This window comes from Pyxicephalus adspersus, chromosome 11, assembly GCF_032062135.1.
Source record: "Pyxicephalus adspersus chromosome 11, UCB_Pads_2.0, whole genome shotgun sequence".
Lineage (NCBI taxonomy): Eukaryota > Metazoa > Chordata > Amphibia > Anura > Pyxicephalidae > Pyxicephalus > Pyxicephalus adspersus.
Window position 1 is genome coordinate 46,752,925 of NC_092868.1, and position 15,428 is coordinate 46,768,352.

General features: G+C 39.1%; 1 protein-coding gene across 1 annotated transcript; it reads right to left on the reverse strand.

Moving 5' to 3' along the window:
• Window positions 1-365: 365 nt before the first annotated feature.
• On the reverse strand, window positions 366-7,696 carry LOC140340985 (arylacetamide deacetylase-like 4). The gene is made up of 4 exons (XM_072426469.1): window positions 7,517-7,696; window positions 5,454-5,676; window positions 4,024-4,087; window positions 366-2,800 (listed from the first exon to the last, which is right to left on the reverse strand). The coding sequence occupies exons 1-4, from the start codon at window positions 7,673-7,675 to the stop codon at window positions 2,032-2,034; spliced, it is 1,215 nt and encodes a 404-aa protein (XP_072282570.1). The 5' UTR covers window positions 7,676-7,696; the 3' UTR covers window positions 366-2,031.
• Between the last annotated feature and the right edge of the window lie 7,732 nt (window positions 7,697-15,428).

Sequence of the window (15,428 nt, forward strand, 5' to 3'; positions counted from 1 at the left end):
GGCACTGCTGGTTCACATGAACTCTGGTAACCATAAATTACCATGCTATCACCAACAATACCTGAAAGTTATGTTTATACAATACAGGAAAAATATTGGCAGGATAAAAGATAATACCAAGATTTTGACAGGTTGTCCAATATGCTCATCAGCATTCCTAAAAAATCATTTTTGAACAACTTGTTTATTAGCAGTATGTCTAAACAGTGACCTGATGATGGATCAGTTTCAAGCATAGTCATTAAAGCTGCAGATAATGAAAAAATATTAATATTTCAGTTGTATATTTCCCTAAAGCTGCAATCCAGGCTAAACAAATATAAGGTATTAGAATGAATGTGGTTTAAAGACAGGGTTTTCTTTGGCAACAATTTTTAATGTATTCAACGACAATCAATAGTACATTCTCATAAATGTGAATCAACAAACAATAATATCAATAGTACAGATTTGTCAAGTACCTCCTCACCCTTAGAGGTTAATTACCCAAATCTTTTTGTTAACATCCACAATAAAAATTAGAGGAGTATTTCCTCCTATCTAGAGGTCATTTACCTCCTATGCTAGACAGAGACCAACTATTTTATAATGCATAGAGCATATAACAGATATGTATTTCTGACGCAGCTTTGTTAACCCGACGCGTTTCGCCCAATCTAGGCTTCCTCAGGGGTGATGCTAGGTATGTTGATGTTCCAAGCTCTGTTTTGAACATCAACATACGTTCCTGTTAGGAATCGATCTATAAATTCCCAATCTCTTGTTCCACACTGATCCCCAATAAAAAAGATCTTGCAGATTTTAAACAAATATAAGAACATGTGGAGTCGTACTGTAATCTCAGTATATTTTGGGTATTTCTACAAGGTCTGTGCAATCATGCAGCATAAAGCAACACCCTGCCTGTAATACCCTCTCCTTGTGCAGGATGACTGGTCTTATATCTGCCTCCCCCCACCCATGTAGTTAGCTGCAGGCAGCCTGTACGGGGATTCCATGCTGGGTCCCTGCCATAGACCTACACAGGCTTTATTCAGTGATGAGGTCCCCTTTATATTTACAAGGCAATTTCTGAGTTTGCAAATCCAGTAGTTAATAAGTATCAGTGGTTCTCAACTCCAGTCCTTGGGGGGTTTAGCTTCCACAAACATTCTTAAGCCTTGTACAGATACCCAGATACCTATTGGACATCAGAGGGTTGTGTGAAAATAGAATGGCACTGTATGTACATTGCTTGCTCATTCATATTTCACTGGAAATGGTTAAAACAGAAACAGATGAATAAGCAAGCACTGTACATATAGTGCCTTTTTGTATTAGCAGGGGAGGGGGGAGGATGAGCCAGCATCAATCTGCTATGGCCAACATTATTGGGGAACCGATGTGATTTTCTTCCAAGACTAGTACGACTTTTCCTCTCAAGTATTTCTCGAACCTAAATCTCAACCTAAATGTCAACCCTTGTACATCAACTCTCAGGTTGGGAAAGGGAAGAACAACTTTAGAAGCCAATGAAGCTTTAGTGCATGCACTTGTGCAAGCAACAAAAATATGCGGTGGAGAGAGCAAACTGAGCAGAGTTTCTGAACTGTATTTTGTTGTGCTTTCGTTCTCCAGTTACTTCCATATAGTTTTATATAAAAGTAAATTCAAAATCAATGTTTATTGATCTCTTGTTCTCGTTATGATCAGGAGGGATTCAATGACATCCATAAAAAGAATATATTCAGGTATTTTAACAACATATATTTAATTGAAATAATTGTATTACAGAATACATTATACTCCTCATATCTTTTTCTCTTCTCTGATTGGCTAGATGAGGTTCTAGTTAGTTGAAAAGAACTAGAAATTAGTGATATAGTTAGGGCTACCGAATGCATTACCATTAACAGGTCCCTAGGTTGCCTAGTGCTGAATCATGGTATTTAAAAACACAATGGATAGTTAGTAGATGTGGAACATTCTTTCTATTGGTTCATCCTACTATTTTATTATACAGATAGTCACAATCATGCTCACTATTATACATCAGGCATCTCTTATAAAACTAACAAAGCTCTCCAAAGCCCGTTTCCCGGATTCACACTCCCACTGTTCAGAGAAGCCGATGATTCCATGGAAGCCATCTTTAACATGGTGCCAAGTGACAGACACACCATTGTCTTCCAGGCGTTTCTTGTAAAGTATTCCATCATCGCAGAGAACATCAAACTCACACGTTAAAATATAAGATTTTGGTAGCAGACGAAACACAGAGTCCTCAGCTACCAATGGAGAGCACGGAGGTTCAAAAACATGTTTTAGTTTTTCATACAAGTTTTTGTCAAAGGCTGGCATCACATGTGGCTTGTATCCCCTGAGTTTGAACTCATTTGGAATATTATCAGCACTAAGCCACTTAGAGAATTTTTGTCTTAGATCAGGAGGAACATGGCTACCATTCTGAAATTTATTTAGGATAGATAGATCACCTTCTGCTACATAATGTAGCAAGCAGAACAGGGCTTGTTCCCGTAATATTGGAACATATTGGTTTTGTTGGTAAGATGGTAAGTTGAAGTCAATCATTTGGACAGTGGGGTATATGAGCACCTGGGCCAAAGGTTTGGGAATATCTGTCCTAGTGACAAGAGCTTGTGATACACCAGCTGTTAGATGGCCACCTGCGCTGTCTCCACAGATTATAACAGAAGAGGGATCAACACCATAGTCCTGTGCATTCTTCAGGAGATGGATGGTAGCATTCAAACAATCTTCAAATGCTGCGGGGTATTGGTGTTTTGGTGCAAGTCGATACCTAAAAGAAAAGTCAGGACTCATGATTGCTCGCTAAAGAGAATTACCAATATATAAATGCAATTTGTGTTGTTAAATAATTCATTAATTTCAACTTTAAACCCCTTTAAATTAACCCAGAAATTATTTTATGTCAATTTATGCATGTGTAACATTTTCAGGTATTTATTACCTACTAATCTACATTCTGAGATTGCAGTACTCTCCCTGACAATGCCTTTACCATTTTAGATGTTGATGATGGTGGATCAGAAATGTCACCATAATTCTGATGCCTGTGTAGTTCTTAGCTGTGTTCATAAATGTCTGTAACTTTGCAAAAAATCATATTGATGGTAAACTCTAATCACTGTGACAGAGAGGACCAAGGAAATACTTCCTCCACCCTGCAGTGGATTTATATTACCTTCCCAGCCTAGACAGTCACTAATTGGAGCTCAAGAATGGCTTCAAATATCAAAAGGTAGGGTTGTGTTGAAAAATGATACTATTGCTTACATGTTAAAATGTATTCATGTTGATTTGTAAAATTACTAAAAGGTCTACTATAATCCTCTGGGGGTCACAAGGGCAAGAAAGTAAAAAGCACAAGGGCAGCACAGTGGCTCAGGGGTTAGCACTTTGGCCTTTGCAGCGCTAGGTCCTAGGTTCGAATCCCACCCAGGACACTATCTGTATGGAGCTTGCAGGTTCTCCTCGTGTCTGCGTGGGTTTCCTCTGGGTACTCCGGTTTCCTCCCACATCCCAAAAACATGCAGTTAGGTTAATTGGCTTCCCCCTAAATTAATCCTAGACTACATTAATGACATATGACTATAGTAGGGACATTAGATTGTGAGCTCCTTTGAGGGACAGTTAGTGACATGACTATGGACTTGTGTAATAATAATAAAAAGCCACCTTAGATATCTCTTTTTCAGAGAGTCCAGTCTGAGGTTTTTCCAGGTGAACTTGGGGATATAATCCTTTAATTGCATTTTGATTCTGACTTTGTTTTCTGCAACTTCAGAGACCATCAGTAAAAGATTGTCGTATTCCATTCTGCTGGGTTCCATTCTACAGAGGAATGGTTGTACCCTAAGGCACTCCCTAAATGGGAAACTCCACATATCTGCTACTTAATAGATGTGAATCATACTTCCCTAAAGAGACTAATTCATGTATTTGTGTATGACTGGGTTCAATAACAATTGAAAAAAATAGTGAAAAATCAAGACCACGTACCCAACTGATACCACCACAACTCCAGCCTCCTTTGATATGTGTTGGCAAAGTTTGTCATAGATACCTACATGAAAAAAATACATGAAGACATTGAGATAAGGTAGAGATGGTTCATCTGTCATCATCGTTATCTGGTTTAGAGTAAAAAAAAAACAGTTCATTTAATAAAGGTAACTGCTAAGAACGAAATAAGAAAGACCTTGCAAATTAGTATTTGGATCTCTTAACCTGCAATAATGAAAGTGTACATGATTAACGTTCTTGCAGAGAAGATGTTAAATGCTTGCCTCTCCTGCCACTGGTACCAGTGATGAGTGAATAAAAGAAAAGAGAAGTTTCTCTTATAGAGAAGACAAAAAACAAAAAGTGGGAACAACAAGGTTTTCAAGAAAGGTTGAGAATTACCAAGGGACTCTATTAGAGGAACACTTAGGCAAAACTACAAAGATAAGAAAATTACACAATCTTTTGGAAAATCAGGGGGACCCATTATCCAAGGTACTGTTCAATCCACTTTTTCATGCAGTCAACAAAAAGTAGAATATGAAGGGATTATAGCAGGGGTCCCCAACCCCCTGCCCATGGCCTACTAGTGGGCCACAGCCATCTGACAGGTGGGCCAAAGCTCTGGCTGGTACACCCCCAAGCAGAATCAGGAGAAGGACCCTGTTTTGGGGGGCCAGAGCCACAGGCCACATCTCCAATACGCATTGCAAGCTCAGGGCGGTGGGCAGGTTGTGTCTTTGGACAGGTTCAGACCTACGATAGGACAGTGGGCGGGTTCTGACATGACATCATCAGGGGAATTTGGCTCCCCGCACATGCCTGGTCCGGAGTCTATGCATTTAGTGGTCGGCGAGCTCCAAAATGTTGGGGACCACTGGGTTTTAGGCTATAGCTGCAAATGGTAATGACATTGTGAAGAATGGATGATTTAAAACTGAGTATTTTCTGTAAGAAAAAGAAGCAAATGCTATTGGCCTGGTTATACATCTGTACAAAGCCAAGTCCTAAAAAGTCACTACGGAAGAATGAATTAACCAGAGTTGTAGACATGAGTCTTGAAAATGGGAAAAACTGCAAGTACCCAAGATCAGTGTTCGATTGTCATAACATAGTAGGATATTAAAGAAAGAATGGTAGCTGGTACAAAGATGTAATTTTGTATTCAAGAATATATTTTTTTTTCTTTTTCCATCTTGAACAGTGATTGTAAAGCTAAGACCTGTAAAGCCACAAAAAGGCCTATAGATGAAAAGCATAGACCTTAACGCAACAAAGTAATAGCCAAGTGTATACCACATTGTGAAGTAACTTTGGAGTGTTTAGAAATGCACAAGGGCAGCAATTAGATATTGTGACCAACATAGATAAATGATAGCCAGCAATCGGTGACAATGAAAATGTTCTTTTTGCTACGTTATGCTTACCATTATCTCCAAACATGAACCCTCCTCCATGAAAGAACATAACGGCTTTTCTGTTCCTGGCAGAAGATTCTCGGGGCTGGTAAACTCTCACAGGCACACCTTCAAATGTAATGTTCTTGATGAAGAGCTCTGGATCGTTTTCTGATTTTATTGCATACATTTTTCCCAAAAGGTTTAAATAAGCAGTCTCCGAGCAAATTCCAAGCTTGTCAAGAATGCGCCCCTAATCAGGGGAGAAAAAATGTAAATGTTAAACCAGAAAGTAGAAGGATTTGGTCCAAAAGTGAACACCAAAAGAACACCATCCCTACAGTGAAGCATGGTGATGGTGGTAACATGTTTTGGGGATGTTTATCTTCAGATAGTACTGGGGCTTTAGTCAACGTGGTGAGAATTATGAACAGTTATAAGGACCAGTCACTTTTGGTCTAACATTTCACTTTTTAACACGACAATTAGCCCAAGCATACATCCTAATCATCAAAAGAATGGTTTCGCCAGAAAGAAAATTAATGTTTTGGAATGACCCAGCCAGACCTAAATCTAAGATTAAATCTGTAGGGTTACCTGATGAAGGCTGTGCACAAAATATACCCTTGCAATCTTACATATCTGGAGCACTTTTGCAAGCACAAGTGGGCAAATATTGCTTTGTCAAAATGTGCTATGCTGATAGACTTTTACCCAAGACTGAATGTTTTAACAAAGTATTATTTTAATGGTGTGCACACTTATGAAACTAGTCGAAACAAACCCTTCAGTGTCCTCAAAGCTAGGTTCAGGTGTCCTTAGTGACAGGTACTGTTAATTCTACAGCACACAAAGACATCTGAGATAGTTGTGCACTATGTTCCACCTTTAATCTCTAACTGTACTGATTGCCTTGAGCATAAATTAAAATGATGAATATGAGCCAGGTCTTCTCCTTGAAATCCTTGCCAGAATAAGGGAGGCTGTTTAGGTCATGGGCAGTGGAGGGGACACCATAGTAATGGCCATATTACTACCAGGGGGCTGTCAGGACAGTTAAAGTGTGAGTGCAAAGACAAAGGAAAGTATTTTCTAAGTAGGTAGATTCCATATTAGTTGAAAAACATTAAAGCAAATGATTGGAGGTTGCCCGATCACATTCTAGCTCTTTAGTGACTGGCTGACACTGGCCATACATGGTTGGATATGAAATTCGAGCATGTGTACATCAATCCTTTGACATCATACATTACTCCGTACTGGCAGATCAATGAATGGCCAAGCTGGAAAGATCATCGGAAGGAGGATGCAGCAGGATGCCACTTACTCATCCTCCCCTCTCTCTTCTCCATAGAACATTACAGTGTTGTGTGTATGACACTCATTCAGTGTTGCAAGAAATGATCAGGAAAGATCGTTTCCAACAACATTAATCTATTCTAATGTGTGTATAGGGCTTAACAGGTGACAAGACCTGCTCCTCCACAAACTATCTCACACCTATAAACTACTGCCAACAATAATTAGATTATTTTACCATAATTACAGCTAAAGCTTTCTGGAATTGTTTTCAGCTGCACCCTAGTGTTAGTTCTGTTACAATTCTTTTCATATAAACTGAAAAATCGCCAATGCCAAATGTAAAATTGATGGCATCATCTTAATAAAGCACCTCAAAAAGAAACCCCAGGGAAACAGAGAAGACTCACAAACCCCATGCAGATGGTCTCCTTGATAAAAAAATGAACTTAGCCCTGCAATTACCATGGCACTATGCCAGTGTAGAACTTTTAAATATTTATCTAAATTATTCAGGAGCAGCATAGTATCAAGCGTTCCCAACTGCATGCTATTTTGTGAAATAGAGTGTGATAGTAAAATACATAGAATAGCTAGATAAAAATAAATAAATACACAAGTCCAACTGGGGCAATATGAGACCCTCCTAATGGTCACAGAATGTTTGCAGACCCAGGTATCTCACCAGCAAGGCCTATGAGAAATAGAGACTTTTTAATGCTTCACCATTCATCGAAAACAAAAATACCTGTATTTTGCAGATTGATACATAAACATTGCATTAGGTAACTCACCAGGACTGAAAAAACACTCATAATCCTATGAAATTGTCGAAGCTCAACTTGGCATGCCATCCCTGGTGGATATTCGGCTTTTGAGCTTTCAACATAAACAGCAATTATAAAGCACAGAATACAAAGCAACAGGAAAACTCCTATCAGAAGCAGCAGCATGGCTTCCACTGTCCTTTAGCCTTCAGGGTTACAGCTGTTGTGAAATATTAGACTTTTTATTTCCTGGATCATCCAGCAATAATTGCCACCTAGCAGATATAAATGAGTAATGCTGCATGTCCGAGTATTTTAGGATGAGGGTTGTCTGTCCTAGCCAAGGATCTATAGTCTGATCTAAAGGATGCCATTCGGTTTCTTGGTTAGATGGAAATCTTTGTAAATTTTTATTTATGTATCAACATATCTAGTTGCAAATCTATCTATCATCTGCTGGTGCTTTATTGTAAGTGACGGCAAGGGGCAAATATATACACAGGGACCTCGGGGGACGTCCTTGTGGTGGGGACGATAAGGGTTGCCTGTCCTAGGCAATTCTCTCGACTACAAGGACTACTGTACACAACTCAGATTTTTGCCCAAGACGAGCAGGACTGTTTGTCCAGGGTGGCTAATATCTGACATGTATATTTTAATTCAATAACTATATCTAAGGACTGATAAGATGCAATAATAAGTCTTGATATATTGTTTGGGTAATCTGGGCAACTGCCCAGGTCCCCCACCTTCCCCAGGTGCAGAGGTGCAGGGATGTGGTACATGTAGGACCTACAATGTAAAGGTGATCAGAATAGCAGAGATGCAGAGAGCTACAATGCTGTGCATTTGGGGCCCCCAATTCATATTTTCCCAATGCCCCATTTTTTCTAAAACCCTTCCCTAGCAATATTTTACATTTATATTTTCAGGTTTAGATAACCTTCAATCCAGGCTTAAAGTTTATGTCAAACCAAAACAAGGTCACTGTACAAGTCTGGGGATAGAATACTTTTTGGCCTTTTATATAAAATAAGCCTTTCAGAGCCCTCAATGTGCGCTTGTTCAGTACGGCTCACACCAAGTATCCGGAGAAAGAATGTGATTACTTCTGAATTTGTGCAAATTCCAGAAATCGAGCAAAAAAGCGAACAATGTATGTTCTGTTTCCCAGACCGCATTAAAATACTTCATGGGATTTACCTTTCAAAAGACCAACATCACCAACAGCAAAAATCTCCTTTTAGCGTTTCCTGTGTCCTATTAGAATAAATGCTTTATCGACACACAGTTTAATTAAAGGGGATTAAAGTGCAAACCTAAAATCTAAAAAGAGTGGAGAGGAAAAAAATCAGCCTTAGCTCTGTTGCTGTTTTTTATTCTCATTTATTATATTATAAGTCAAAGTAATGCAACATATTAAAGGATCTCGAAATAATTTGGATAGCTTGAGTTTTAAAGTAGATCAGTAGATCTAGAAATACACACAGCTCATAAACAGAACTTGGTATTTGTGTATGACAGCATGTGTATGACACAATTCTCCTATCCTTTTGACACCCCTATCAGTTCTTCATGGGTGGCATAACAAACTAATGAAGAGGCTTATGAAATAAAGGGCAAGGGCTAAGCTCAAAATTTACATTAAATTCCTCCAAAAACTTTCAAAACATTGGCCTGGTTCACTGACCTTCATATTGTGGCCAGGGGGAGTCAAGAATCTCTCTGGTATCAGTGGTAAGATGAAGTATACCCCTACCTTGCAGCTGGGGTCAATGGCAGGAGCAATATCAACCTTTGTGTAATAGGAAGGAATACAGCCCCATCATTGGTGTCAGAAGAAGGAATTGTTCACCATCATTGGTGTCATTGGGAAAAATTGTGGTCGATAGGTGGTGTCAGTAGAATGAATTATACTCCATAATTGCTGCCAGTTGAAGAAACGGTGCCTCCTATTTGGTATCAGTTAGAGGAATTTTGGCCCATAAGTGGTGCCAGTTGAAGAAATATTGTTCCAATGTTGGCATACTGGAAAGAAATGGTGCCTTATCATTGGTGTCAGAAGAAGGAATCGTGCCCTATCATTGGTGTCATTGAGATAAATTGTACCCCATAGGTGCTATTATTTTATATTGTGGGATCCCATTCTTTCTTTTAAACACTGTCAACATCCCTAATTACAAGCAATTGTTAGGAAATGGGAGACTGGGACTTTCACTGCAGTTATTCTCAGTTTTCCAGCTTTGATTGGTGAAAGTAAGTGCTTTTCAAGTGAGTAGAGGGGTGGGGGGGGGGCGTGCACATGAAAAAGATCTATGTAGATATAGGGGTGATCTTCTGTGGTGCTGTGGTGAGGACAACTGCTAATTTGTGACTTTATGTACATACATATATGTGCAGGTCCTCTAACCCTATGGCTTATGGCCCTTTTGGATGGATGGAAAAAGCATAAATTGCGATAAAACTCTGTTTGGAAGAGTACACAATTGGTACTGGCTTTTGAATTATTCAGGGGAGAATATCTAGGATTTCCTTGGTCTGTGGACTGTGGTCTCCGTTTGTTCTCCTCTTGTCCCTGCATCTGCATTGGGTGACTAGATGTATCCATTATATTACTAACTCTATTGGTAGGTATTTGAGTGATCTGTTAAGGTTTATACATATGCTTGTTTGTATTCAAATCAAGAATAATGGCAAGAATAGTAATTGTTTTTTACTATGTTATAGTACTGATATACTATATATTGAGCCATATCCCTGAAGAAGTGGGACTCTGTCTGCAAAACGCGTTGGATAAGAATGACAATCTCAGCATATGTAATAGGTCACCTTGGCACTTTTAGAATGTAAAGAAAAAGGAAAAAAAATTGTATGGATATTTTTTATTGAAGTAAATTGTAATAAAGTTTTAAAAAAAATATGGAAAATAACTGACGTGAAAGTCCCATCTTGTTGTCTCTCTCGTATTTCCTAACAACCCCATAGTTGCTGTCAATAAAATCAATTGTGCCCGATCATTGGTGTGAGTTGAAGAAATGGTGACTCCTCTATGGTATCAGTTAGAAGAACTTTGCCCCATAGGGGGTCCAGTTGAAGAAACATTGTCCCAATATTGGAATAAATGAAAGAAAAGGTGTCTTATCATTGGTGTCAGTAGCATGAATTGTGCCCCATCATTGGTGTCATTAGGATAAATTGTGCCCCATACGTGCTGTCAGTAAGTTGAATTGTGCCCCATCATTGGGGGTCATTAGGGCAAATGTTTCCCCATAGGTGGTGTCAGTTGAAGTAATAGTGTTCCAATGTTCATGTAAGAAAGAAATGGTGACTCATCATGTTCGTGATGTCAGTCGTAGTAATTCCTTATTATTGTTGGTGATAGTTATTGTTATATATATATTGATATTGTTGGTGATAGGAGGAAAACTACCCTGTCAATGACGATGGAAGTAATTGTCCAGTTGTTTTGCTTAGTGTTAGTAATGCCCAGAAGGCCAGTTAAAACAAAAATTGAATCGGACCTGCAATCTGCAGTTTGAGGATTAATGTTTTACAGAAAAAGTCAAGACTGCTTTATACCTAGAGCTGTTGGATCTATTCCTCTTTTGACTTGCAGTGGTTATTGTAGGTAACCTTTTGCCTATGCATTTTCCCATCATGCACACTGTTTCCATTTTCCCCAGATTTAGGGTCAAGGGTAACCAATACAGATAATTTGTTTTGGATATTGATGAACCTGAATCATGTGTTGTCTTTTAGATTTTGTTGAAAAGATTTGTTTCTCTGGCTCTTCCAACGAGACCATGATACTCTCTTCTGGTTGAGTGCGCCAGTTACTTGTTCCACGTTGCAGAAAATGTATAAAGAATTTATATTTCCACAATTTACTCATGGTTGAAGCAGTTGGATGGAACTGGGAATTTTGGTGAGGTTATCTTGCCATTGAAGATACCAAGAATGGAATAGCACATGATTTAGCCTGACAACAACCAGAATGCCAAAAAAATGGTTTCAAGTGCAACTGGCATTTGGTACCAAAAAGGTGAGGAAAGGGTCCTCGGCTATATATGGGCCCCATTTGGAGTGACTCTGAGCTTACATAGTGCTTCATGTCCTTGCTCAAGGCAGCTAAAATAACACAATCCACCAAAGGGAAATCTTACAGAGCTCCACAAATGCCAAAAGTAGCAAGTGTGTTTCTACTTAAAGATTTTGGTGCTGAAAGTTGCCCCTCACTTTCAATAAGTCTGTTCTTTTCTTGTTCTCTGGCATACATAGAACATAAGAGGAAACCCAAATCTTACTTTTACCCAGGGCCAAACATTACCTTATTCCACCTCTCTTCTCTAGCTCCGTACTTCGCTGCATGAAAAATTGTCATTTAATCTCCATCGGATTCATTGCTGTGGAGTCAGTAAAACTCTCTCTGGCAGAACTCTCTCACATATGTGTTCAGCATGAGCAGTCTCATCCTACAGATTACTGCCCAGCCGCTATACTGGCGCTGAAGCGCTAGCAGGCCCTCGCTAAGCAGACAGCTAGACGACTGATAAATCCCTGGCTAGGTGCAATGGTGTCTGATTTATGTTAGATGTATAAAGCAGATCTGGTTTCCCTCAACCCTCGCATATTGTTTCCTATGATTTCCCAGAAAGCGGACGGCTGCAGCTGTTACTTTATTTCAAATAAATGTAGCAAGACATTGATGCACACGGCCTATTTTCTCTTATATTGGGTATGCCAAGTAACTCACACTAAGTGGTGGGGTTGCCAACTCTCCCTTATTAGCGGAGGCGCCCCTTAGTTTCGATACAGTCATGTCAGGCAGACTAGGAGTCTAGGCAGAGCGCTACTAAACACATGCTTCAATATAAAACATTAATGCCAACATTCCTAAAGGGTAAATGTAGTTCACATGTGGTGTAATTGTAGTTAGTAATCCCAGCCCAAATAATTTGTAATAGTTGGAAAAATTGGGGCAGAGTTACAATTTCTATTAAGTTGATGTATCTGTCATTGGAAATATTTTCCCTCCCTTCTTGTCTTGGTGACACCCTACAAACAGATATTCATAGATTTAAAACTCATGATTAACATTTCTAATATATAAGCATATTATTTGGTTAATGTTCATTTATTACCTAAACTGCAAGAGCATTTCTAGGATCCTGGTATATTCGGCACCTACACACCAAGCACCTTCATTTTTATACTTTAGGTTAGCTTAATTTGCTTCTATGTTTATTATAAATGAATAATATTCTTTCTTTAAATCACTTAGTAAACACTCCGTTTGTTATCCCCAGCTGGTATAGTGGGAGAAGTTCTTCCAGCTGCCCGCTGCATCTTAGAAGCAGCTATGAGATAAACCAATGTTGGTATCATGTCTGTGCCCACTCTACTTTGCCACTTACAAAGCTGGCACAAGTGTGTTTTATAAATGGCAAAGCACACGGAGGCGGTAGGGACAAGGCTTTCATACTAGACCATTTTAGAAGGTGGTAGATGTCTTTTTAGGAAGGCTCCCTATTTATCAATATTATTCAGAAGGAGATGTTTATTAAAGGGTATGTACTCCGTAACAATGAAAGTCATGCTGAGAGTGGGCATGCATTTAGTTGGCCAAGAGCCTCCATGCATTGGCATGGCCATACACATAGGTCAAGGAGGGTATTTAAACTCCTTTCCTTGTGACTTTTTTACAGCTACCTTGGTAAGGTTGCTTGACTTCTGTTGTTTTGTTGCTGAGTTGGATTACCTGACTGGCTCGTGTTGCCCATCCTGGTTGCTGGCCTCTTCCTGGAAACACGAATATCCCCGTCTGTCGCCATTTTGTACTCCCATCACTCTGTTCCTGCAAGCTACTAATAGGGTGATCCTGAGGGCTATGACCTGGTGGCAGTCTGGCTTTGTTTCAGTGTTCTAGTGATGACCAAGGTGCGACTTAGACTCCACGTCTTGGGGTAAGCCTGTGCCAACTGATAGGGGTGAACTCTTAGCAAAAACCCTTAATGTGTGTTGTTATATTTGTATATTAAGTGCAAAAACTACTTGTTATTCCTGCCAGAAACTTTGTGAAGTGATAACTTTGCTCCCTAGAAGTGGTGTTATCAGTTACATTATTCTCAGCTATCTCTGAGGATTGCAGAACCTTCTTTTTTATGGAGAAGAAGAGAAAGTTTGGGCCTTGTAGTCATATCCTGCTTCTGTTGTTCTGATATGGAAGGTACTGTCCACCTCCCAACTTTCTGGGGTTAGAAAATGGGACACTTTCTAGCTCAAGGATTGTAGGCAATGGACAGGGAGGTGTTAGCGCCCATTCCCCAATCTATGCACTGCATTTACTAAAGCACACAGGTTGCCTTTATGTTGAGTTCTGCATCCTATTCATATGAATGTGCAGCTCGACTTATCACATTGCATAGAAAGCAGAGCACTGCAATACACAACAGTGCAAAATAATCTGCAGTGCCATTAGGCATTAGCAGCACTCCATGGAACCAACACATGTGATGTGCATTGCTTTGTGCTCACTGTTTGTATAACAACCTTAAAAAAGTAAAGAAAAAAGGGAAAACATTTGCAGCCACCATATCTCAGATCTGGAATACTGCAGTATAGTAAGTTCATGTTTAAACAATCAGTGCTTCAGTATTTTTCTTCAAGGTTACAATCATGTTATCACCAGTGTCACAGCTGTATAAACTTCTGAAGTTAAGCTACGTACACACTTCCAATTATTATCGTCGGAAAACGAACGACGAACGTTCCTGCACGATATATACGAACGATCGTATAGCACCGATCCTGCACATAGAGGTAACGACACGATCGTTCGTAGATATTGTACACACAATAGATACGATCGTTTAAGCGATAGAGGAACTATGTGCACGACAGGAAAGTGAACGGACGTTCGTTCATCACGCATGCTCTGAACATGGACGATCAACGAACGACCATACACACGAACGATGTTCAATGATCGTCGCCCAATCCGATCCGCCGGTCCGCTCGTTCGTTTCCAACAATTTTCCTCGTTCGTCGGCGTCGTTGGTTACTTTTTTACGAACGATTTTTTGCCCAATCGATCGTTCGTCGTTCGATTGGAACGATAAAAATTGGAAGTGTGTACGCACCTTTACTTTGTATTTACGTTTCTTAACCATACCTGAGATACTAGAAGGAAAAGCTCACCTAAAGTTGCCCAGAGAGATTGGTTATACTTCAAGGCAAATCTAAGCCCAAAATCCAAAAAAGTCCTACATTGCAGGGAACCAAAGACTAGATGAGATGGATGCATTAGTTTTCATTTTTTCAGGCAATATAAATATATCAAGAATAATATACAAATAAATTGATAGTAAATGTAACTTACAAGAGTGCTTACATCAGTCCAAACATTTCATACCTGTTGGGCTGTCTTTAGAAGGCAGGTAGGAACTTTTTGGCACTTTCCTCTGATTTTACAAGTAATTTGGATATAGCAAATATTTATATACATACCGGTATATGTATGTCTTGCTTTACTATATAGATCTCTCAACTCTTCCTTAGGAGGTGCCTTTCCAAAAACATATGGATTAAAAAGGTACAAAATCACTCTTAATAAGTAACAACATCCATTTCATTTATATTGGGTTAAATCAATTAGGTAAAAGTTTTTGTAATCTATCCAAAGAAATAGAAAGATGTTTCTGATAGCAATAAATAGATTTATAATAAAATCATATATATTTATGAGCTGATGGGGATTTCTTAATTAATTTATTTTTTTATGAGTGATTAACTAGTACCTGGACTGTTCTAACATACAAATTAATGACAGCCTTGGTAGTAAACATTAGTTTAAAGAGAAATCAACTAATTCTACACATTGATAGCATTATTAAACAAAAACAGGGACACTATCATAAGTCTGTGTCCAATTAATTATTTA